Source organism: Trachypithecus francoisi, unplaced genomic scaffold (genome assembly GCF_009764315.1).
Source record: "Trachypithecus francoisi isolate TF-2019V2 unplaced genomic scaffold, Tfra_2.0 Lachesis_group1, whole genome shotgun sequence".
Lineage (NCBI taxonomy): Eukaryota > Metazoa > Chordata > Mammalia > Primates > Cercopithecidae > Trachypithecus > Trachypithecus francoisi.
The window spans coordinates 42415291-42442620 of NW_022681454.1; the positions used below are offsets into that span (position 1 = coordinate 42415291).

At 39.6% G+C, this 27330-nt stretch overlaps 1 protein-coding gene across 4 annotated transcripts in view; it reads right to left on the reverse strand.

Moving 5' to 3' along the window:
• ATP8A1 (ATPase phospholipid transporting 8A1) overlaps positions 1-27330 on the reverse strand; it is a 269168-nt gene that overhangs the window by 64488 nt on the left and 177350 nt on the right. For all 4 annotated transcript variants that reach the window (XM_033214110.1, XM_033214111.1, XM_033214109.1 and 1 more), the window contains one exon: positions 12587-12759. In XM_033214110.1, coding sequence (XP_033070001.1) covers positions 12587-12759 — 173 coding nt within the window. The remainder of the gene's footprint in view (positions 1-12586; positions 12760-27330) is intronic.

Sequence of the window (27330 nt, forward strand, 5' to 3'; positions counted from 1 at the left end):
CAAGCAATCCTTCCACCTCAGCCTCCCAAAGTGCTAGGATTACAGGTGTGAGCCATCATGCATGGCCCAGATTGGAAGGTTTAGGTTGGAAGAAAATCAGCTTGCTCTTCTCTGCCTCATGACCTTTCTGTGCTATGTAGGTAAGTTTCTCCAAGGAACCTTCTCTCACCTTAAAAATACCTAGTGGAAGATGGAACAATTGGTAGCACAGACTATTGACAGAAACTAAAATACAACTCTGAAGATGTCAGGAGTTAAAACAGGAGGCCAGTAAATTTCAGGGTCATAATTATCAACTAAAAATCCAAGAGAAACCTTTGCGGCGATAGGAAGTGGTGAATACTTGGGAGAAGCTGAGCAGCATGGAGGAAAAGAGTGGTGTGCGAGGGACAATGGAAGAACACACAGATGGGAAGCTTTCTGGCGGCACTGTTCTCTGCCCATAGCACCCTGTTTGAGCTGACCAGCATGAGGGGGGTGAGAATGGGCTGGATGGAGCCTCTCTCATTGCAACTGTAGAGTTTGGCTTAGGTTTGGAGCTTATGAAAACAAACCCAAAATAACATGCTTAAAAAACAAAACACTCCAATTCCAGGAGTACATCCTCAGTGCCCTAAAGCTAAAACTGCAGAAAGAATTCCTACCCATGCCTCGGAACAGGAAAGCCAGATCTTTCTGGTCAACTTGAAGGCACAGAGCCAGGCAGGGACAGGTGCCAATAATATGGCTGTGCTGACAGACCCCCGAATGCCACCTCACACAGGGAATGCCATCAGAGGACAGCTGCCTCTAACAAGAGGAGTGCTCAGGTAATGGAACTAGGGGGAAACAGAAATTTAAGAAAATGAGATTGGGCCCTGCCTCCAAATTTACCCAATTAGGACTTAGCTTTTGATGTTCTTCCAAAGGGATATTAATGCCTGTTAGAAACAATAGGGAAAAGGGTCCTTTAGGGAAGCTTTTAAGACAGGAGAGAATCATGAGCGAAAAAGAAATACAACTTACAGGACCTGGTAAAAACAGATAGAAGAATTTTAAAAAAGTATAATAACCAACCTTAGAGAGATACATGAAACCAGGAAAAGCAGTTATGATGAACTAACTGAAAACAGTAATATGAAAATGTAACTGCTAAAATAAAGATGATGCAGCCTGAAAGTTCAAATCAAAAATCTGTCCAAGACATCAGCCAATTAAAGGAAAGATTGTGGAAAAAGGGGAAAAGAGGAACAGAGGGGACTACATGTATACAAATGAGAGTCCAAGAAAAGAATACGAAGGAAAATATAAAAAGTAATGACAAATAATTTTCCAGAAGAAAGACATGTATCTTTAGATTGAAAGGGCTCACACAGGGCCAAAAACATAGATAAGAAAATGACACCTATACCTAGACACATTATGGTTAAAGAATAAGAAAAATTTCTAGAAGCTTTTGGAGAGAAAAAGGAGCTTACAAAAATATAAGATCAGACTGACCCTGGATACACACACAAAATCACTATCTACAGTTCCTGTCTCTACTGGAGAGGTGGGGGCAGGAAAGGAAGACACACTAAAACATTGGACACTTAAGGGGAAAAATTAGCACAAATAGAGTTACCAAAACACAAGAAATAGAATAAAATATAAAAGTTTCAAACCGGCATAGGAAAATCTGATCTAGAGAGTGAAAGTCAGGGGGAGGAAAAAAAAAAAATGAAACAAAATTATAATAGACACCAAAATAAATGGGAAGAAATAAGGTCCAATATAGTAACAATTATAATAACAGTTAATATAATGTTTATTTGCACCTAACACATGGAATTCTCAGAACAACCCCGTAAGTTACTACTGTCACCATTTTAAAAACGAGGAAACCAAGGCACAGAGAAACAATATTTATTAAGGTTTAAGGTAAAATGGCAAGTGGTGAAGCTAGGATTCAATCCCAAGCAGTGTGGATTCAGACACAGCATTCTTTTATTTTTTGGAACAAGGTCTCTCTCTGTCGCCAGGCTGGACTGCAGTGGTGCTAGCTTGGCTCACTGTAGCCTTGACCTCCGGGGCTCCAGTGATCCTCCTGTCTCAGGACCACAGGTGTATGCCACCACACCTGGCTAATTTTTAATTTTTATGGCGACTCAAGGTCTTACTTTGTTGCTCAGGCTGGACAGACACAGCATTGTTAATCACTATATTATACAGAAGGATTGAACATAACCATTTGGAGAAAAAGCAAAAGACAAGACACACAATGAAACAAAGGAAAGCCAGGTTAGCAAATTAAATATCAGACCAAAAAAAAAAAAAAAAAAAAACAATTCAGGACACAGAAGAGGCCATAACGGTCAGAGGGGAATCTTTATATATGACAGTATATAATATATACTGTCAGACAAAATATACATTTCACGTGAAATATTCAATTAGGCTATACAAGAGAAAATTAGATATCATTTATAGAGCAACAAACATTTTAATAATAGGTGCCATGTATTAGCTCATTTATTCTTCGTAACTCTATGAGAAGAACAATTTCTATCTCTATTTTAAAGATCAAAAAACCAGGGCCGGGCGGGGTGGCTTATGCCTATAATCCCAGCACTCTGGGAGGCCGAGGTGGGTGGATCAGCTGAGGTCAGGAGTTTGACACCAACCTGACCAACCTGGTAAAATACAGATCTCTACTAAAAATAGAAAAATTAGTTGGGCGTGGTGGTCGGTGCCTGTAATCCCAGCTACTCGGGAGGCTGAGGCAGGCGGATCACTTGAACTCAGGAGACGGAGGTTGCAGTGAGCTGAGATCACACCATTGCACTCCTGCCTGGGTGACAGAGCAAGACTCCATCTCTAAAAAAAAGATTAAAAAACTAAAACCGGAGAAGTGATCTGTTGTTCAGCTACTAAGAGGTAGAGTCCAGGCTCTGGAAAGTCTGGTCTCAGTTCCTGAGCACTACAGCACAGGGCAACACTAGCAGAGGGAAAAAGAGTGGATTGTTTAGTAAATGCTATTGAAAGAATTTACTCATGATGCAGAAATGAATAACAAAGGATCACCCCTCCTTCATAGCATATACGAAAATAAACTCCATATGTGTAAAAGACCTACATGAAAAAACTAAAGCTGTAAAGTTAACAGAAGAGGTGGGGTGCAGTGGGTCACGCCTGTATTCCCAGCACTTTGGGAGGGTGAGGCTGAGGCAGGTGGATCTCTTGAGGTCAGGAGTTTGAGACCAGCCTGGCCAATATGGTGAAACCCCATCTCTACTAAAAATACAAAAATTAGCCGTGCGTGGTGGTGGATGCCTGTAATCCCAGCTACTCAGGAGGCTGAGGCAGGAGAATCGCTTGAATCCTGGAGGCAGAGGTTGCAGTCAGCTGAGATTGTGCCATTGCACTCCAGCCTGGGCCACAGAGTGAGATTAAAAAACAAACAAACAAAAAAAGTTAACAGAAGAAAATGCAGGAGTGGAAAGTCCTTTATTTATTTATTTATTTATTTATTTATTTTTTGAGACGGAGTCTTGCTCTTTCCCCGGGCTGGAGTGCAGTGGCTGGATCTCAGCTCACTGCAAGTTCCGCCTCCCGGGTTTACGCCATTCTCCTGCCTCAGCCTCCGGAGTAGCTGGGACTACAGGCGCCCGCCACCTCGCCCGGCTAGTTTTTTTTTTTTTTGTATTTTTAGTAGAGACGGGGTTTCACCGTGTTAGCCAGGATGGTCTCGATCTCCTGACCTCGTGATCCGCCCGTCTCGGCCTCCCAAAGTGCTGGGATTACAGGCTTGAGCCACCGCGCCCGGCCGGAAAGTCCTTTATATCCAAAAAGTGCAAACCATAAAAGGAAAAAATTAATGTAGTGTGACTATGACAAAGCCAATGATTTCTGTTTAAGGAAGGGTATCACAGGCAAAATTAAGAAGGGAGCCAACCTAGAAGACACTTGCCACATCAATAATCAACAACAAAAAAATCGATGTCCAGAATACACAGAGTTCTCAAACACAAGCAGGAAAAAAGAGAAGAAACCCAACTGAAATTTCAGCATCCCTTTCCCCTCTTCAATGTACTGCTTTTCTTCATAGCAATATTACCACTAATTTTATATATGTCTATTTGATATACATCAATTATTACCATTCATATATACACAAACACACACACAGCAATTATTGTCTTTTGAATATTAGTGTGTATACTTATGTTATTGAACAACAGTTATGATGTGAAGGCTGGGATTATTTTTTTCCCATTGTTCACCACTCTATTTCTAGTACTTATTAAGGTTACTGGCACACAGTGAGCACTCAGAAAACACTTGCTGAATGAGTAAGTGAATGAATAAATTTCAAAAGCAGAAACTGAGAAAGGTAGATACTCCTGTGAGAAGCTCAATCTCTCTATTAATCAGAGAAATGAAAATCAAAACAACAAGGTGTCATTTCACAACCATCAAATTGGCCAAGTTATAAATTCAGTAATACTATGTATTGTTATTAAGGCAGGGAATCAGCAACTCTATTCCATGGATCTGGGTTGGCATACTAGTACAGCTGTTTTGGAACTACGTGGCAATTCTGATGGGAAAGAAATATACATATACCCCACAGCCAAGCATTCCCATACCCCCCCACCCCACCATATATAAATATCTCCTAAAAAAAAACTCCTGCCTGGGGGGCACAGAGAGGATATACATTGCAGTACTTCTCATGGTAGCAAAGATTCGGAGGAAAACTCTGTGGTATCCCTATGAGAAGAGATAAATAAAATGATGTATATGCATTAGTGTAATAACAAGCAGTGATAAGAATAAACAAACTTGGCTAGGCACAGTGGCTCATGCCTGTAATCACAGTACTTTGGGAGGTCTAGGTGGGAGGATCGCTTGAGCCCAGGAGTTTGAGACCAGCCTGGGCAACAAAGGCAGACTCTGTCTCTAAAAAAAAAAAAGTTTAAAAATTAGCTGGGAGTAGAGGCGCAGGCCTGTTATCCCAGCTACTCAGGAGGCTGATGTGGGACGACAGCTTGAGCCTTGGAGGTCGAAGCTGCAGTGAGCTAAGATCAGGCTGCACTCCAGCCTGGGCAAAAGAGCAAGATTCTATCTTCTCAAAAACAAAAACAAACAAAAAATAAATTTGTTCTACATATGGTGACATGGATATGTCTCAAAAACAAATAAAGGTAAAAAAATTTCTGGGCGGGCGGCTCACCTGTAATCCCAGCCCTTTGGGAGGCTGAGGCAGGTGGATCCCTTGAGCTCAGGAGTGTGAGACCAGTCTGGGCAACATGATAAAACCCCGTCTCTACTGAAAATACAAAAACTTAGCTGGGTGTGGTGGCACACATCTGTGGTCCCAGCTACTTGGGAGGCTGAGATAGGAGGATCACTTAAGTCTGGGGCTGGGGGGTGGAGTAGGTAGAGGTTGCAGTGAGCCAAGATCGCACCACTGCAGTGCAGCCTGGGTGACAGAGACTCCATCTCAAATTTTTTTTTTACTGGAGTATCATTATAAACACAAACCTTTTCTTCAATTCAATGCACATGTAATAGATATTTTTCACAGAATCACATATATAGAACTAAAGTACAGCAAATAGATGCGAACATATGAAACACTCGAGAATATTTTTTCTAAGGTGAAGTAAATAGAATGGGACTGGGGATAAGGGGAATACACAAAAAGCACATAAAAATCAAAGGGCAACTTGCTTTACTTCAAGATTCTAGGGAGATGGCTAGCTTGCACATCTTCTCATTCTTTTGCTGGCATGTCCTCTAGCACCTTGCTGGTGCTTTCCCTAGAACAGAGGGACGGCACTGCAGTGACAGAGCAGGGTCAGATATTTATGGCCCTGGGTTTTTCCCTTCTCTCTTGCTGCTATATGTAAATATGTATTGAGACCTTATTGTAAAACAAAATCATGTCCTTATTTTTAGGGGTTTTCTTGGTTACAATGGCACAGATAAGTTTAATGGAGCCACCAGATCGTGCAGCTGGCACCATAAAAAGAATGTCCGTGTTTTTTCAAGGAATTGTGGAGAAAGGGACACCTGCCAGTGAGGAGAGATGAGGAAATGTTTCAGTTTTTGAGAAAAGAAAGGAACAGTCTAGAAATTACTCTCCTTGGAGAGACTAGGAGACCTTAGCGAGAATTCCATCAGTATTGCAGGAAAGTTCTGTTTTAACTACCTCCCTCCATGTTCATTCACGAGCTACAGACACTTTATTATGGCCCCAGGGCTAAATTTAGGCAACAGCGGTTTTTGTACTTATAGTCTTATTGGAACACGGCCGCACCCATTCATTCACATATCATCTAGAGCTGCTTTCATGCTACAACTGCAGAGTTGAGTAGCAGTAAGAGAGAAAGCTATATGGCAAAGCCTAAAGATACTTACTATCTGTCCCTTTACAGAAAACATATGCCCCACCCTGCTCAAAACACCAGGCCCTTCTTTAACTTGTCCTAAGTCAAAATGGCTCACATAGGTTTACTGAAAAGGAGGTAATCACTGGAAACCATCACGGGTTCCGGGAGAACCAGTTACAACAAGCTAACTCTGCTTCCCTTTCCCACACAATGAGGTCTGTAGGCTGACAGGTCAGAGAAATGCCATAGGTTCCACACGTCATGTCCTTAGCAAATCAGAACTGTCGGAGAACTGTACACAATCTATTAGGTAGATACGTATTTGACTGAAGAATAGAGGAGAGTGCTGATGTACTGGTTTTGTAAAGCTTTAGGGAGGCCTTCAGTAGAAAGCTACAGAGCACTGCATTTAAAATTTACAGAACAGAAAATAATCATCAAGAATTTGGATGTGGTTGTGGAAGGTATATTTGCTTATTCAAAGTTAGTATGAAACAAAACAGAAAAATAGTAAAATGAACAAGAGGGATGGTGATGGAAATCAAGGTAACAGTTATCTTTGGGAGGCACCTCAACTAAAGGGAGCATAAGGGGCTTCTTGGGGGCTGGTCCTGTTTGGGTGCTTGTCACAGGAGTGTGTGCACTTTGCAAAAATCCCAAGCTGTGCATTTATACTTTATGTACTTTCCATTACAGGTTACCTATCTCATCAGAATTACGTAATCTGCAGTTCTGATTGTGTGTGTGTGTGTGTGTACTGGTGATGGGGGCAATGGTGATAGTGGTTTACCTAAAAGGAGTCACACCTAAAACTTTAAAATGTTGAATTACAGTAGGCTTCTGTAGCATTTAGATTTCTTATATATTTTTAGACATTTTATTGTCAAATATCGACTTCTCTGGTGGTGGTCATCATAATTGGCTAACAGGCTATAATACAGCCACTGCAGTGCCTTTAACACTACTCAGTCAAGGTGGAATAGCAAAGGAGATGGGCAGGGCTGAGCAGACGATTATTATGTTAAAGCAAACTATTGGCATTTTATGAAGTTATAAAATTTATTCAGTGTGTCCTCTTTTAGCTGTACACGTATGAAAGAAATATTCTCTCAACATTTCCAACATTTATTCATATTTTCTTGGAAGCAAATATAGGGGTGACATTCATTAACAGTTTGCAAGTCTTTTCAAAGCCAAACATCTGCTTGGCATCCAATGGTGTTTACAAATTTTTTTCTTTAAAGGAATGTCTGTTGAGCATTTATTAGCTTCATTTGTATTTTATGACTACTTTTTAAGTAGAACATATATTTAGAGAAATTCTTAAAGCTAAAGACAATCTCCAAAGATTTAAGTAGATCTGCCTTTATTTAATGCACTCATGCTATGACAGCAAATATTCAGTGTCCCTTTAGACTTCTTGCAGGACCCCTTGATAGGAGTAAGGTGAAAGGTTTTGCCTGGAATGCCACTCCCAAATGACAACACTCACTGAAGTCAAGTGTTTTTTATACACTAGGGGGAAAATGGCCTAAAAGGGGGTTAAACTTTGATTAGAGATGTTGCAAGTAGGAAAAAATGCTTACTTCAATTTAACTTTTGCTTTTCAGAAGACATGAGTACATAAATTATGTAGAAGAACGATGATTACTAGACAGTCTAAAAGCTGGAGGCTCTAAGCCAATTTTCAACCAACTGTCACAGAACATAAGTTTCAAAATATGTTTAAACTAAACTGACAACTACAGAAAAAATGTAAGATTCTTTGAAAGGCTGGGTTATGTGAACTGATGAGGACCTCAGAAACCACATGCTATTTAACACACAGTAATACTTCACTGCAACATTCCCACTCTCTTCTGGAGGGAATATCAAAAGAGGTAGAACAGATGCTTCCCCAAATTAAGCTGATCCCAGCAGTAGAAAGACTATTCCAAGCAGAGTGGCCAACAGAAGGAAGGTTCATCCAAAACCTAAAAGGGCTATGAGAGGTCCTTTGGCCAGCAGCTTTCCAGCCGGGACAAGATAACCCAGGAAGGGGGCTTGTGTGTATTTCTCACCCTACTATGACAAAGCTGGTCCACTTTTATTTGCTTTCTACATCCAGGGTCCCTGGAAGATTGGAATCACTGATATTCCAATCTCTTCATTTTATAGGTCACAAAACCAAGGCCAGAGAGATTCCATCAGATATCCAAACTGCCAAAGCAGTAGAGCTAGAACAAGCATTCTGTGAATCTCTAGATAAAATGCTTTAATGCCAATTATACAGGCTGTAAGACCAGAGGGCATAAAGCACTGGTCCCTGAGACTTAGAATTACTTATTTAGTACAGTTACTCCCCAGGATAGCCCTTGATTTCAGTTGTATCCATAAATCTCCATGAGTCTTAGAACAAGCTTTTCTCCCTACGTCTACCTCTCCAAGGAGTTTCAGTGAGTCTGTAAAACCCCTGAAGGGCTTCATGCAATTTTACATGTTTGTGTGCATGTGTACTTCTTCTGGAGGGAATTGCCTATAACTTTCATTTATTCTCCAGAATTATCTGTGATCACACCAAATCATGAGAATCAGTGAGCTTGAGTGAGGGAGTACAGGGGAAGAAGAACCACAAAGGAGCAGTTTATAAGTGGGAAAACGTATCAGAAACTATAAATTACATGTCTGATTCCTATCAAACTATTCAAGTTACGCAGGTAAATACTCACAATGTTAAAAACAAAAGCTGCACCGTATCAATGAAAGAACAGTACTTGGTCAGGCGCAGTGGCTCATGTCTGTAATCCCAGCACTTTGGGAGGCTGAGTGTGTGGACTGCCTGAACTCAGGAGTTCGAGACCAGCCTGAGCAACGTGGCCAAAGCCTGGCTCTACTAAAAATTTACAAAATTAGCTGGGCATGGTGGTACACACCTGTAATCCCAGCTACTTGGGAGGCTGAGGCATGAGAATTGCTTGAACCTGGGAGGCGGGGGTTGCAGTGAGCTGAGATTGCGCCACTGCACTCTCCACCCTGGGTGACAGAGTGAGGCTCTGTCTCCAAAAACAAAAACAAACAACAAAAAACAAAACAAAAAAAAAACAGAAAGAAAAGAAAATACAGTGCTTGTTAGACTGATAAGAACAGATTTCATTCTACTTCTTGGGTTTTATATACTTAAGAAAAATATTTGAGGCATAACATTCAACCTATACTTTGGAAACCAAAACCACCAGGACTCCAGAGCCCTGAATAAATTTGAGGTGGGGGGATTAGTTCTGTCTCTGAAAATTTCCTTCAGAAAACAGTGGTAAGAGAGAGACATAATGTCTGCAGCCTGGGAACAACTGTTTCTTTCAATTCAGCTGAAGACTCTGGAGGGACAACACTCATCTTTATAACTGTGTCAATGAAGCAAACACTAAAAACTGCCTCATTCTGCCGCCTGTGCTGATAGTATCAGGGAAGAAAGTGGCTGATGCAATCCTGACGATGGAATTAATACAGAGACTCTCATTACCTGTTATAGGAAGGCTTTCCCTTCTACTTCCACTCTACCTAGGGCTAAAGAGAAGACTGCAGAGGAAGATCAGATTCTGAATTATCTGCATGTGTGTGGAATGACAAGCAGTAGATTGGAAAATAGTTTAAATTTGAGAGAAAAGCCCATAAAGCCAGCATGAGCATAAATGAGTTTGGGAAACAGTACCGAACTGTATTTTGAAATAATAATCAGTATTTATCTGGAGCGTCTATCTTCTAATGGAGTAAAATAGAGAATTTCCTGAGGCCAGGAGATTGTAATCATTCGAGAAACGAGGAGTGACACTTGGGTTTAATTGGAAAGAATGAAAGGCAGAATGGCCCACCTATTCCTATCCAGGGATAGAAGCATTATCATGGAAATTGTACTTTGAGGTCAGTAAGCAAAATGACAAGAAGATGATCTGTGCCAATAGTTTAAATGCCAAGAGGCACCAGGCCAAGTAGGTGCACAGACATAAATCTGGCAGTGGCACTGATGTAATTATGGGCTTAGAACAATTCTCAAACATGCCGGAAGCTGAACTACAGTTCTTATGGGAAAAGAGAGAGTATGAAGGTAATTAGAAGAAAAAAGCTGAGGAAAGATATGTGACTTAAGAAAAAAAAAAAATCCTTAAAACTTAGAAATAAAACTCAGTGTCTGCATAGGGACCTCATGGTCTTGAAGTATGCCTAAAACAGAACCGAGGGAGGAAGGGGCCACACACATCTTTATAAGCTCGGTTTCAGAGCTGAGTCGCACGTGCATGGCAGGGTGTGATTCCCTCCCAGGGATCTGGGGCCTGGAGAAGCTCAGAGGTCCATGTGACTTGTGAGCATCCAGAACAAGGATTCTGGGAGGGAATTCCACAAGCACAGAACATATTTTTTCTCCCTTGACTCTGCTTTCTAGTTTTTCTTTCCCTCTGCTATTGTTTAATTTTGTGGTTCGACTTCTTGAGGAATGGTGGGAGGTACTGTGTTAAGCAATGGTTTAAGAATGAGGCTCCGCTGCAATTACTGCAATATGAAAATTGGCCTCCCACATCTTTCAAACCAAATTGTGATTTGACTTAAAAAGAAAGATACATGAAGGAGAGCAGGTATCAAGTGTTACTCATCTTTTATGTGTTACACTGTGCCCAGCACACAGAAAGTAGGCACATAACAGATGACTCTAGGGAACTGGCCATCTTATCTAAATACTTCTGTATTCTGTTTCATGTTTCCAACTAGGAGCCAGCAATCATAACACTTTTGTGCTTTTGAGCAATCTTTTGTTGATCCTTATGATCCCATTAGTGAAAGTGATTAAGTGACCAAACCTGGCACATTATTCTGATGAAAAGTGTCAAAGTTGAACATTAGTCACACTTAGTCAAGATATTTGCAAGGAATCAAGCAAAATCACTGTAAAAGTAAGTTTTAAATAGCATGAGAATATCAAAGTAAAAATGAGTCGAAACAATTTCCAATCTCTTTATGATGAAACAAAGAGCTTGATGACTAATATTAAACATCTGTACACTATATCGTCCAAGAACTTTATAGCAATATTATTTGTTAATACATACCACAGAAAAGAAAAAGAAATTATATGACTAAAATAATTAGACTCCTGGGAAAGATAAGCAACTCTTAATTCTCTGAATATGGTATAATTTTATAGGCTAAAATGATGCTTATAAAGATATTGAGAATAGTTTAAATTATATTTCAGAAAATATATCTCAGCTGAAACTTAGGAAATGTCTATAAAGTATGGCTAATTCATAATATCATATACAAAATAATTAAGTGAATAAACCCAGACAAAAAAGGTACACAAAGCATAACTTTATTAGTAAATGTCTTTTTAAAGAAAACGATAAAAGCACATAGAATAGTTTTAAAGATAATACCAAAAGCACAGATTCTGAGAAATCTTTCAGAATCCCTGCTAACATTTTATCTCCCAGGAAGAGAAGGCAATTTGAGAAATTGCTACCCTGGATCTAGACCGATCAACTTCTAAGATTCAACAGTGAATGACAAAGGAGAAATCCTCAGTTTTCATGGTGATCAGAAAAGAGGAGCCTGGGCATATTTACCATATTCATGAACCTACTTTAGGTCTTAGGAAGGCAGAGTTTAAACCATTTATACATAAATATGGGGAAGATTCCTTGACAAAAAACTCAGAAAGGACTGGAGCTATGTCGTTTACAAAAATGCAGTTCTATGAATTAGGCCTTGATAACTCAAAAGAGATTTTAATTTAGGATACAGGCAATTTTATAAATTAGAAGGCAAAGGAATGTATAGCCAATAAATACCTCTCAGGAAAATGCCCAGCTATTTGGAAAATGATTCAGTTTGTACCTTTCATCATGCTATTCCCCCAAAATAAGTCTTAGCAGCTGGATCAAAGATCTAAATACAGAAAACACGACCTTCAAAGAAACGACCCAGGTGGAAATGCAGGTAGATAATGAACTTTAAACAAAGATAATGGTAAGAAACCTGTAGATTCAAATGAGGAACAATACTTGTTAATGATTGTTAGGACTCACTTTTTAAAACTAACAAATTCCATCCCAGTTTGTGAACCTCGGGTCTTGAGTGAAGACGTTAGTAAGTAACCTAACTTTTACAAATTCTGGATTACTTTCATTGACGTTTATAAATCAAGAACTTAGGATGAAGTCACTCCTTACCAAAATTTGACAATGTTAAGGAGAACTTACCGACAGCAAATGACAGCTTTGCATGACAAAGCTAAGTCCAGGAAATATTGTCGTACTCCAAAGGTTAAGGCATATTTGAGGGTTTTCCCATCAATTATAAGAGCAAAATCATTCTCTTTCCGGAGAGCATCACCGAGGGTAGTACAGTGACGGCTGAGAGTTTCCCTTGTTCCCTGGAATATTAAACAAGCAAAAATGCCATCAACATTTACTCCCATTTGTTCTACTATGATGCCTTAAGGATATCTGGCAACTACATTTAGTTATTTTCAGTGCTTTTTATGTTTCAAATTGCTTTCATATACTTCCAGTCATTTGATTCTCACTAGCCCCTCAGAAGCCTGGACAATTGTTATCAGAAAAAGTGAGTTACTTGAAGTCACACATCTGTTCCTATAACAGTTGGGACTAGACTGTAAGTCCCCTGTTCCTCAGGTGATTCTGTAGTCTTTGCTCATTATTCTAACCACAACTGTTTGAAATGCTTGTTCCCCGGTGCCATAAAGAAACAGCACTTGAACAGAAATTTATTTAGTAAGGTCATTTTGACTTTTTGCAGAAAGTAAACACTCGCCAGCAGTTTTGCCACGAGAGTACACTGAACAAAGGAGACAGGGTCGTGTATAACCTGACGCGTTCACCCTACTGCTGTGTCCGGTTTCCCTTGGCTGGAATGACCTCACATTCAGTATTTGTCCGGACTGGCTAGCAACTTAGAACCTTTTAAAAGAGGCAAAGGTAAAGGAGAACAAAGGAAGGAGAAAGTAACTTGTGGAATGCTGAGAAAGGTAAAAACACTTTTAAATAAGGAAGAGGAACAGGCTATGACCTAATGCTTGCTTGGACCAGTATAAGCATGCCAGGGCAAATGTTTAGGCTAAACTGTGCGAGCTAGGAACATAAAGTACATGATTTCTTTATTACGGCTAGCAGATATTTAAGAATGTTAGCCTAGGTCTTTGAATAAATTTTGCTTTTAACAGAAGTTACTATTTCTTCCTAATTAGATGGGGAGGAAAGTCTTTGAAGAGGAACCTGTACTTTTTACACGACCATGCAATCACAATACTGCAAACATATTTTCAGTAAATTATTTCGTTAAAAAATTGTGTTAATTTATGAGCTAGTCAAAGTTGCTTCTCCATGAATCAAGGGAAAAAGTTGGGGAATATATGCATCACACAACTATGCTTTGGTCAACAGACTGCAGATCCCATGGTGGTCCCACGAGACTGTGAGACCATATTTTTACTGTGCCTTTTCTATGTTTAGATATACAAATACCATTGTGTTACAGTTGCCTACAGTATTCAGTACAATAACAGGCTGTACAGGTTTGTAGCCTAGGAGTAATAGGCTATCTCGTGTAGCCTGAGTCTGAAATGGGCAATGCCATTGAGGTCTGTGCAAGTACCTTCTATGATGTTCACACAATGACAAAATTGCCTAATGTCATGTTTCTCAGAATGTATCACTTCATTAAGCAAACTGTAATTTAAATAATTTATGGGCATTCTTTCAAAAATCCTCAATGCTATTGAATTTAACTCCTAGTAACTAAGAGGAGGAAATATAGAATCTGTAAACTCTTGCCACTTTTATGAACTGGCTTTTGTAACTTTAATCATGATTTCATGATGTTGTATTTTAGTTGGGGATGGTGACCTGTGACTTGGTAATCTTGATGGATCAAATAAAAGAATCCCTTCTATCAATGAAGAGTTCACTTTCAGGGACAATAAAAGCCTTTAGTGTCAAGGACAGCTTTGTTCACCTCAACTATACAGAAGGGATGTATTTCTCTCCCTTTGTCAAGAACTGCTTTCCCAGCTCTTCAAAGGGATAAAGTTTCAATATATTTAGTTTTTCTCCCCACATCCTATAGATTCTTCCTATAACCTAATGGAGCCAATTTCCTATTTCACAAGAACGCTACCATGGTGAAGAAACACAACACTGGCCTGGCACAAGGAAATATAATGAATAATTCCCCTCCTATCAGATTTCTGTTCTGAGTATTAAGCCTACAGTTATTTATAAAATAAATACAAATATATATTTATATAATAAAATATACCTACAATAAAAATACAGTACATTTATATAACAATTTTTATTATATTCATGGGATTTACAATTATTGTTCCAATTTAAGCATGTTGTTTTATATATATAGTCATTTTATAGTTATTTCACAGAGAAGCAAAGGTATAGGTAATTAAATTTTTACGTTGGGGATTTTTGAAGGTGTTTTTACATTTGTATGCAAATATGGTTCACACTATGTTCTGGAATATCAGAATCCTTTCACCAAAATAACAGAACCAAGTTGTACTATAAGGAAAGACTGCCCAACTTTCCTAATGCTGAAGCCTCACTTAGCAGTTGCCCTGTTCCCCATTACACACAGTGACACAAAGGACCACTATATAACAGCATTCTTTGCAAAATTCTCTGTTCACACTTTACATCAGGGGTGGGGGGAGAGTAGCTGTTTTAATTTACAAGCCTCACCCTCCTGTTTCCTGCTGGAAATTTTTGGCCCAAGAGGACTTAAAGAAGTGAAAAATGCTGGTAATAATTCCACAAGCAAAATTTACTAATGGCAATCTATAACAGATTTCCCCTGGATTATCTTAACAGCAAATTCATATAGAGTAAATGAATAAATAAGTCAGTGAACTGATAAAAAATATTTAGCACATACTACACACTAGGCCTAGTTCTGAGGGCTACACATAGAGATGCAACATTTAAGTTAACATTTGCTACCACCCTAAGCAGGAGGCACTACTGTTATCTCCATTCTGCAGTAGTGACATCAAAGTGAGAATTAAATTTCAGTGGTAGCCTGTCTTTCTCTATACAATCCAGCAAAACAAAACAAAACAAAACAAAACAACAAACCAAACTTCAGACAGTACCAGGCACCGCAAGTTAGAAATGGAATGCCCACACCAGTCCCTCTGTTGCTTCCCTTGAGACCTCATCATCTGTCTCTCATCTTGTCTTTACCGCCAACAGAGATTTCTCTTTATACAACACATTTAAAACACAAATCTTGTCTCTTCTTGCTTTAAAAATTTTCTAGGGCTTTCTACAGCTGACACAATAAAGTCCAAATTTCTAAAAATGGCATGTAAGGCTTTCTACATTCTGAGCCTAACTTTCCTTCCCAGTGCCCTTCACAATCTTGGTTCCTTTTGTTTCCCTCTCCCTGGAATGTCCTCCTTTCCAGAGGATCATCCGCTGCCTTCAAAAAGCAAGCTTACCCTGCAAGCCCTCCCGGGTTCTGTCCTTGCTACCAAGTGTAACTCATTCTACTGCAGCAAAACCCTCAGAGTTTCTTGAAAGGAAAGACCGCGTTTAACCTGTTTCCCAGCAGCAAAGGCAGTATCTTCAATTACAGATGCTCAGGAAATACATATTTATTGAATGAGAGCACTGATAAATTCTGATTTCATCCTGTTGGCAATGCTCCATTTCCCCCTTTTTTCTGATGAGAGAAAGAAAGTGAGAGAGAGACACACACAGAGAGAGGTCTTCTCTTTGCTCCCTAATTTTCTAGGGAACAAATAATCCATTACTATAACAGACTTTCAAACAAAGGCATTGCTCACTAAAATGCCTCTGTATTTTCTTTTAAGCTATTGCCCAAGTGATTTGAGCTGAAAACCTGAAATGAAACCTGAGATGGACCTCAGGAGGACTTCAAATTTCTTGAAAGCTCAGCTACAAAATAAGACTGAAAGTCAAGTAAACCCCAGAACTGTGAAACACCCTCATGAACCAACGTGGGGTATGCAGTCCCGCGGTCCCCACTCTCCCTCCTTTCTAAGGCATTCTCTAACACCTTAAAATTTGTTGAAAATTATCTAAATTCATGACATCAGTACCCCTAGGTTTTGTTGGTGACTATCACAGATCTCTGGCAAATCAGAAGGTGTCAAGAGATGTGATAGAAATAACATTTCTGAAGGTGAGTCAAAAACTTCTCACTGTGAGTTCACTCGTCAGCCCACCTAGGGTGCAAGGTAACAACAACAAAAAAAGCTGCAAACATTTTCTCATTTTAGTTTATAGTTTTCTTTTGTAAGCTCTGTTGTTAGCTGTGTGCTGCCAGTTACAAGTTATATTTTATCCTTATTTACTGCTGGGAGTATTTTCAAATTCTTTTATTTATGAAAGTTTATTGCTTCTCCCCTAAGTCCAGGAGCCATACTTTATGGCTGCATTGCATTGAAGCTTATCTCCTGTAGCTAAGGATAAATTTATTACTATATTAGCTGTTGTTTTGTTTTTTTTGGCTACTGAAGGGGGAAATTTTTAAATATTGAAACTTAGTGACTTGTGAAAGTGAAAATATAGTAATGAGGAGCTAAATCAGAAAAAGGATCAAAGACCACAGCCTCCATGAAATAAAAGATCTCTATTTCCTTGTTCTGCATATTTTCACTTGTGGGCTGAAAGTCCAGGAGCATCAGAGACATTGTAAGGTAAAGGCAATTTGGGGAGATGGACAGGCAAGAGGAAAGGTTGGGGTTCAGACACTCAGCCAGGCAAGGGAGGGAGTCACAGTGGAAAGTGAGATTCTTGTGCCCCTTCGTTGACCTGCACCCTGTGTGGTCATTCTGGACAACCATTCTGCTCTGCTCTTCCCATACCCACAGCACCACACAGAGCCCAGTGCTCACTGGAAGCCCTTAGCCTGAACCTCCTACCATGCTTTCTTGCCTTGCAAATTCACCATTTAGGCCACACCCAACACAGCTTCTCAGTTCTGTCTTGTTAACACAGAAAGGAAAAAGCCAGCTCACTGCGAGGGCAGGATCTACTCCAGCTCCCTCTTCTTATGTGGCTGCTCATCACTGCTGGTCTACACTTTTATCCATGCCTAGTGGATTCCATGTTTCCCAGAGGCTACTCCAGACCTTTTCTTCTCTCCTCAAGAATCCAAATTTGGCCCCTGTCACTTCAGCAAACATCGGCCTGTTTTACTGATAACATTTACACATTTATAGCAGAAAGAATTCCCTCAACTTTCCTTCCTTAACCTCAAAACTTCCCTTTACCTAATCCCCTCTATTCTCGAGCTGGGGGAACACCTGCCTTCTCACCTTTGTTTCTTTCACTTCTCTTTGCATCTTCATTCTCCCCATTGGCACTATTTCCTTTTTCTTTAAGCCTACTTAAAGGTCACAATTTTCTTATTCTAAAAATAATGAACAAATAAACCAAGACACATTCCCTTGATCCCACTTTCCCTGAGTCTTCTAGGTGACATCAATACCTCCATCTTTTGGATCCCTGAAATACTTCATTTACAGTATACTCACACAAGGTAGCATGAGGTTGAGTAGCTGATCTATTTATATCTCTATAACCCCTTTGGAACAGAGGTCTTTGATGAAAAGGTAATAACAGAATAATCAAATTATTAATGACTAGAGAATATCTTATAGGAAGTTAGAGTGGTTTTCTTGTGTGACCATTTTAAGGATTGTTTTCTGCTGCCTGTAAAACTCTTGTATAATCTTAAATATGCTGATTCATAATAAAGAAAATGCTAATGTGCTTATCTCATAGAGAAAATGAAAAAGAGATAGTTATGATCTAGCATCTATTTCAGCCTCAAATATTTTAAATTGTCTAATGAATGTAATACAGTGTATATTTAGATCAGCTACTTAGTCATCAACCTTAGTTGTAAAACAGTGGGCCAAGGAGAGATAATATTTATTTGGTTTATAAGAAACATGCTTGGGAAAGATGGTTGAATAAGAACAGCTCCAGCCTCCAGCTCCCAGAATGAGCGACACAGAAAACAGGTGATTTCTGCAGTTCCAACTGAGCATCTGCTGCTGATACCTAAGCAAACAGGGTTCTGGAGTGGACCTCAAGCAAACTCCAATAGACCTGCAGCTGAGGGTCCTGACTGTTAGAAGGAAAACTAACAAACAGAAACAACATCCACACCAAAATCCCACCTGTATGTCACCATCATCAAAGACCAAAGGCAGATAAAACCACAAAGATGGGGAAAAAGCAGTGCAGAAAAGTTGAAAATTCAAAAAATCAGAGCGCCTCTACCCCTGCAAAGGAAAGCAGCTCCTCACCAGCAATGGGACAAAGCTGAACAGAGAATGACTTTGATGAGCTGAGAGAAGAAGGTTTCAGTCGATCAAACTTCTCAGAGCTAAAGGAGGAACTACGAAGCCAGTGCAAAGAAACTAAAAACCTTGAAAAAAGATTTGATGAATGGATAACTAGAATAACCAATGCAGAGAAGTCCATAAACGACCCGATAGAGATGAAAACCATGACACAAGAACTATGTGACAAATGCACAAGCTTCAGTAACCGACTTGATCAACTGGAAGAAAGAGCATTAGTGATTGAAGATCAAATGAATGAAATGAAGCAAGAGGAGAAGTTTAGAGAAAAAAGAGTAAAAAGATATGAACAAAGCCTCCAAGAAATATGGGATTATGTGAAAAGACCAAATCTATGTCTGATTGGTGTACCTGAAAGTGACGAGGAGAATGGAACCAAGCTGGAAAACACTCTTCAGGATATCATCCAGGAGAACTTCCCTAACCTAGCAAGGCAGGCCAACATTCAAATTCAGGAAATACAGAGAATACACAAAGATACTCCTCAAGAAGAGCAACTCCAAGACACATAATTATCAGATTCACCAAAGCTGAAATGAAGAAAAAAATGTTAAGGGCAGCCAGAGAGAAAGGCCGGGTTACCCACAAAGGGAAGCCGATCAGACTAATAGCGGATCTCTTGGCAGAAACTCTACAAGCCAGAAGAGAGTGGGGGCCAATATCCAACATTCTTAAAGAAAATAATTTTCAACCCAGAATTTCATATCCAGCCAAACTAAGTTTCATAAGTGAAGGAAAAATAAAATCCTTTACAGACAAGCAAATGCTTAGAGATTTTGTCACCACCAGGCCTGCCCTACAACAGCTCCTGAAGGAAGCATTAAGCATGGAAAGGAACAACCAGTACCAGCCATTGCAAAAACATGCCAAAATGTAAAGACCATCACTGCTAGGAAGAAACTGCACCAACTAACGAGCAAAATAACCAGCTAACATCATAATGACAGGATCAAGTTCACACAACATTAACCTTAAATGCAAATGGGCTAAATGCTCCAATTAAAAGACACAGACTGGCAAATTGGATAAAGAGTTAAGACCCGTCAGTTTGCTGTATTCAGGAGACCCATCTCACGTGCAGAGACACACATAGGCTCAAAATAAAGGGATGGAGGAAGATCTACCAAGCAAATGGAAAACAAAAAAAGGCAGGGATTGCAATCCTAGTCTCTGATAAAACAGACTTTAAACCAACAAAGATGAAAAGAGACAAAGAAGGCCATTACATAATGGTAAAGGGATCAATTCAACAAGAAGAGCTAACTATCCTAAATATATATGCACCCAATACAGGAGCACCCAGATTCACAAAGCAAGTCCTTAGAGACTTACAAAGACAGACTCCCACACAATAATAATGGGAGACTTTAACACCCCCACTGTCAACAATAGACAGATCTACGAGACAGAAAATTAACAAGGACATCGAGGAATTGAACTCAACTCTGCACCAAGCAGATCTAATAGACATCTACAGAACTCTCCAAATCAACAGAATATACATTCTTCTCAGCACCACATCACATTTACTCAAAAACTGACCACATAGTTGGACGTAAAGCACTCCTCAGCAAAAGTAAAAGAATAGAAATTATAACAAACTGTCTCTCAGACCACAGTGCAATCAAACTAGAACTCAGGATTAAGAAACTCAAACAAAACTGCTCAACTACATGGAAACTGAACAACCTGCTCTTGAATGACTACTGGGTACATAATGAAATGAAGGCAGAAATAAAGATGCTCTTTGAAACCAATGAGAACAAAGACACTACATACCAGAATCTCTAGGGACACATTGAAAGCAGTGTGTAGAGGGAAATTTATAGCACTAAATGCTCACAAGAGAAAGCAGGAAAGATCTAAAATTGACACTCTAACATCATAATTAAAAGAACTAGAGAAGCAAGAGCAAACACATTCAAAAGCTAGCAGAAGGCAAGAAATAACTAAGATCAGAGCAGAACGGAAGGAGATAGAGACACAAAAAACCCTTAAAAAAATCAATGAATCCAGGAGTTGGTTTTTTGAAAAGATCAACAAAATTGATAGGCCATTAGCAAGACAAAGAAGAAAAGAGAGAAGAATCAAATAGATGCAATAAAAAATGATAAAGGGGATATCACCACCAACCCCACAGAAACACAAACTACCACCAGAGAATACTAAAAACGCCTCTACGCAAATAAACTAGAAAATCTAGAAGAAATGGATAAATTCCTGGACACTTACACTCTCCCAAGACTAAACCAGGAAGAAGTTGAATCCCTGAATAGACCAATAGCAGGCTCTGAAATTGAGGCAATAATTAATAGCCTACCAACTGAAAAAAAAGTCCAGGACCAGACGGATTCAAAGCCAAATTCTACCAGAGGTACAAGGAGGAGCTGGTATGATTCCTTCTGAAACCACTCCAATCAACAGAAAAAGAGGGAATCCTCCCTAACTCATTTTATGAGGCCAACATCATCCTGATACCAAAGTCTGGCAGAAAGACAACAAAAAAAGAGAATTTTAGACCAATATTCCTGATGAACATCAATGCAAAAATCCTCAATAAAATACTGGCAAACCGAATCCAGCAGCACATCAAAAAGCTTATCCTCCAAGATCAAGTGGGCTTCATCCCTGGGATGCAAGGCTGGTTCAACATTCGCAAATCAATAAACAGAATCCAGCATATAAACAGAACCAAAGACAAAAACCACATGATTATCTCAATAGATGCAGAAAAAGCCTTTGACAAAATTCAACAGCCATTCACGCTAAAAACTCTCAATAAATTCGGTATTGATGGAACGTACCTCAAAATAATAAGAGCTATTTATGACAAATCCACAGCCAATATCATACTGAATGGGCAAAAACTGGAAGCATCCCCTTGAAAAGTGGCACAAGACAGGGATGCCCTCGCTCAGCACTTCTATTCAATATAGTGTTGGAAGTTCTGGCTAGGGCAATCAGGCAAGAGAAAGAAATCAAGGGTATTCAGTTAGGAAAAGACGACATCAAATTGTCCCTGTTTGCAGATGACATGATTGTATATTTAGAAAACCCCATCATTTCAGCCCAAAATCTCCTTAAGCTGATAAGCAACTTCAGCAAAATCTCAGGATACAAAATCAATGTGCAAAAATCGCAAGCATTCTTATACATCAATAACAGACAGAGGAGCCAAATCACTAATGAACTCCCATTCACAATAGCTTCAAAGAGAATAAAATACCTAGGAATCCAATATACAGTGACGTGAAGGACCTCTTCAAGGAGAACTACAAACCACTGCTCAATGAAATAAAAGGGGACACAAACAAATGGAAGAACACACCATGCTCACGGATAGGAGGAATCAATATCGTGAAAATGGCCATACTGCCCAAGGTAATTTATAGATTCAATGCCATCCCCATTAAGCTACCAATGACTTCCTTCACAGAATTGGAAAAAACTACTTTAAAGTTCATATGGAACCAAAAAAGAGTCCACATTGCCAAGTCAATCCTAAGCCAAAAGAACAAAGCTGGAGGCATCACGCTACCTGACTTCAAACTATACTACAAGGCTACAGTAACAAAAACAGCATGGTACTGATACCAAAACAGAGGTACAGACCAATGGAACAGAACAGAGCCCTCAGAAATAATACCACACATCTATAGCCATCCGATCTTTGACAAACCTGACAAACACAAGAAATGGGGAAAGGATTCTCTATTTAATAAATGGTGCTGGGAAAACTGGCTAGCCATAAGTAGAAAGCTGAAACTGGATCCTTTCCTTACTCCTCATATAAAAATTAATTCAAGATGGATTAGAGACTTAAATATGAGACCTAAAACCATAAAAACCCTAGAAGAAAACCTAGGCAATACCTTTCAGGACATAGGCATGGGCAACGACTTCATGTCTAAAACACCAAAAGCAATGGCAACAAAAGCCAAAATTGACAAATGGGATTTAATTAAACTAAAGAGCTTCTGCACAGCAAAAGAAACTACCATCAGAGTGAACAGGCAACCTGCAGAATAGGAGAAAACTTTTGGAATCTACTCATCTGACAAAGGGCTAATATCCAGAACCTACAAAGAACTCAAACAAATTTACAAGAGAAAAACAACCCCATCAAAAAGTGGGCAAAGGATATGAATAGACACTTCTCAAAAGAAAACATTTATGCAGCCAACAGACACATGAAAAAATGCTCATCACTTGCCATCAGAGAAATGCAAATCAAAACTACAATGAGATAGCATCTCACACCAGTTAGAATGGCAAGCATTAAAAAGTCAGGAAACAACAGGCGCTGGAGAGGATGTGGAGAAATAGGAACACTTACACTGCTGGTGGGACTGTAAACTAGTTCAACCATGTGGAAGACACTGTGGCGATTCCTCAAGGATTTAGAACTAGAAATACCATTTGACCCAGCCATCCCATTACTGGCTATATACCCAAAGGATTATAAATCATGCTATAAAGACATGCATGCCATAAAGACGCATGCACACATATGTTTATTGTGGCACTATTCACAACAGCAAAGACTTGGAACCAACCCAAATGTCCATCAATGACAGACTGGATGAAGAAAATGTGGCACATATATACCATGGAATACTATGCAGCCACAAAAAAGGATGAGTTAATGTCCTTTGTAGGGACATGGATGCAGCTGGAAACCATCATTCTCAGCAAACTATCGCAAGAACAGCAAACCAAACACCACATGTTCTCACTCATAGGTGGGAACTGAACAATGACATCAATTGGACACAGGAAGGGGAACATCACACACTGGGACCTGTTGTGGGGTGGGAGAAGGGGGGAGGGATAGCTTTAGGAGATATACCTAACGTAAATGATGAGTTAATGGGTGCAGCACACTGATATGGCACATGTATACATATGTAACAAACCTGCACGTTGTGCACATGTACCCTAGAACATAAAGTATATATATATATATATATTAAAAAAAAAAGAAACATGCCTGGGAAATAAAAATAAAGAAACATGCTTGGCAGATAATGAGGCCAAGTAGAACTCCTCACATTGAATCATTAAGGTATAACCTGGCCAAACAGGTAATATGTTCATATAATACACTCCAATAAAATAATGTAACAGCAATCTTTAAGAAATCAGAGACTAGCAGCTTTATGGCAATCTTTTTCATTACTTGTTCATGACCTATATTGAGGAAACCCTTGATAAAAATCACAGAGGGTGCACTAGACAATGAAATCTGACACAGTTTTATGGTGAAATAAATCCCTGATTTGTTTGGAAAGCATCATAGTATGCAAGTTGTCATTTTCATTTTGGCAAAATTCTGCTTGGAACAGGCTAAAGAACCCACAGGCCAGATATGCAAAGAACATATGAGGCCACCTAAGAACTGTGTTTTTGATGGCCCCAAAAGTAATGCTTCAGAAAGCACCTGCATAAAAATGGTCCTTTTCAGTTTTCTAGCCTTTTCTCCCCCGATTCCTTTCAGAGGTTTACAGGAAAGACAGTATTACTTAGGAACAAATCCAGGGAACACCCTAGTAGAGAATGTGGAAACATCCCTAAGGAAAGGAAAAGCAAAGCCTCTACCATTTGAGTCAATGACTGGTTAGCCAGGGGTTCAGAGAGCAGAGACGAGGTGAAGATTATGGGTAAATAGTCCAACATGAAGCAGCTAATGGGAGTGGCTTCCAGATCTTGCTCTGAGGCTGTAATTACTTATTTGTGGCTTCAGTAACTAACAAGTGATCTCTCATATATGTCCCAGAGGGTCTATCAGCAAGGCTAACCCCAAACAAAAAAGTTAAAGGAAAAAAGCCTGTTTATACTTATTTAAAGTATACTTTGGCATTTAGGTCCAAATACAAACAAGTTTCCAGCATCTAAACTTATTCTAGGAATCTGTTAAATGTGTGCAGGTCAAATGATAAACTTATGTTACAAGGAGGATTCTATTCCCAGAAAGGAAAAAAAAAATGTCAAAATTCTGCATTATACTTTGAGTTTCAGACATATCATTTAATAATGTATTTCTATTATGGAATGAGGGTCTATATCTCACCAAAATTTGTATGTTGAAATCCTAACTCCTGTTTTGATGGCATTAGGAGGTAGGATCTTTGGGAGGTGATTAGGCCATGGGGGTGGAGACCTCATGAATGGGATTAGGGTCGTTAAAGCATTTCTGGAGAGCTCCCTTCTTCCATCACGTAAAGACATAAGAAGACACTATCTATGAACCAGGAAGAAGGCTCTCAAGAGACACCAAATCTGCTGCCACCTTGATCTTGAATTCCCTGATCTCCAGAAATGTGGGAAACACACTTGGTGTTTAAGCCCCACAGTCTATGGTGCTTTTGTTAGCCTGAATGAACTAAGACAATTTTGTTATTCTTGGATTTGTTATTTTTCTTCATGAGTTTACCACCAGTTAAGCAAATGAGCATATGATCGGAACTAACAACAAATCACTTTTGGAAGATATATACCTTTCACCTTTGTCAGGATGAACGTAAGGTCAAGAAGCCTGTGCTTCCCTTTATAATATCAGCAACACAAGTTTCTGTTTTCACTTCCCTTCCTTAGAGAGGAAAAAACACACCAGAATGTTATAACACCTGCAGCAATCTTGCTGAACAAAGACGGTGACTCTACTGAAACAAGGTAACTGTCTGGAGGTAGAGCCACTGTGACACAACTCTTCATAGCTGGTCAGCAGACACATGCAAATTACCAAAGTGTAGAGAAAGCAGTGGTCTGCAGATATCGTACAAACGTGCAGCCATAAAAAAGTGAGATGTGAGGAAGTCCAGGCTGGCCTGGAGAGTGCATACAATGGTTCTGGACACTGGTAACATTTGAAATAAAATGACGTCACGCTGTCAAGAACTAGGTTCCAGAAGTTGAAACATATCCTATGGCTCAGAACTCCAGGTTTTCCTCAACTTCTGGTGGATGTTGAGTATGATAAAGATAAGCTAATCAAACATTTTTCACCTTCTTGGAAAAGGGAAAATTAAATGTTACTTTGAAAAAATTCCCTAATGAATGATGAAAGTTAAACAAAAAATAAGAAATATTTCAATCACTTAAGACAGCAAGAACTCCAAAACCCTTTTGGATCTTGGGTAGCTACATGGGCTCAGAGTTCTAGAAAGGATTATACCACACATATCAAAAAGTATTATGGGTAAATTCATTTCATGGCCTATCATAAACTCTTCGCCAGAGGTATGTATGTATTTCAATGTACCTCTTCATGATTTTATGTAATTTTTTTGGTTTGACTGACTCTAGAAGGCAACTGTGTAGTATCGGAAAGGCTTCCTCCGAATCCTTGCTCTGCCGCATACTGGCTGTCTTTCCTCAGGCAGGTGACTTAACTTCTCTGAATCACATTTTTCTCATTTATAAGATTGGGTTACTATCTATTTTGTTGAGTGATTATAGTGATAAGATGTGCTAACTCCTTTATTTGTGAATAAAGTGCCCTGTCCAGTGCCTGGCATGAAGTGACATCCAGGAAAGGCTAGTTCTGCTGTTCCTCTGGTATCAGGTCTAACAGAGGTACTAACACGAAACGGGTCAGGCGCGGTGGCTCCCACCTGTAATCCCAACACTTTGGGAGGCTAAGGAGGGCAGATCACTTGAGGTCAGCAGTTTGAGACCAGCCTGGCCAACATGGTGAAACCCCATCTCTATTAAAACAAAAAAATTAGCCGGGTGTGATGGCACATGTCTGTAATCCCAGCTACTCAGGAAGGTGAGGCAGGAGAATTTCTTGAACCCAGGAAGCAGACGTTGCAGTAAGCCGAGATCATGCCACCGCCCGCCCCCCAACCCCCGCCAAAAAAAAACCAGAGGCCAGGCTTGGTGACTCATGTCTGTAATTCCAGCACTTTGGGAGGCCAAGGCGGGTGGATCACCTGAGGTCAGGAGTTCGATACCAGCCTGGCCAACATGATGAAACTCTGTCTCTACTAAAAACACAAAAATTAACTGGGTGTGACAGGCACCTGTAATCCCAGCTACTTGGGAGGCTGAGGCAGGAGAATCGCTTAAACCTGAGAGGCGAAGGTTGCAGTGAGCCGAGATCGTACCACTGCACTCCAGCCTGGGCCACAGAGTGAGACTCCATCTCATATTGCTGGGATAATTTTAAGTTTTCTTATGAAATCTCCCAATGGCAATTTTATTTCAATTTACCTTTTCACTGCCAACATTCAGTACTATCAGCTACTTCTGGAAACATGTCTTCTCAAATCTAGGAAAGATGGCATTATCTAGTCTCATGTGACATATAGTTCTTGGTACATGATAGGAGGATAAATATTTATATGACTAACCACTGATTTTCTTTATCTCTTAATTTCTGTCTCCAACCTGATATAATTCTTAACTGAAAATAACTGGAAAGCTACAAACTGATGGGCATTTCTCTTTTATTATCTGTATAGTTCTGCATAGGTGACCACATCAATGTATGTATTTGGTTTAAAATAATTAATTATAAAGGTGACACCCAGGGCTTGTTTTGCTGACATGTTCTTCAGACATAACACC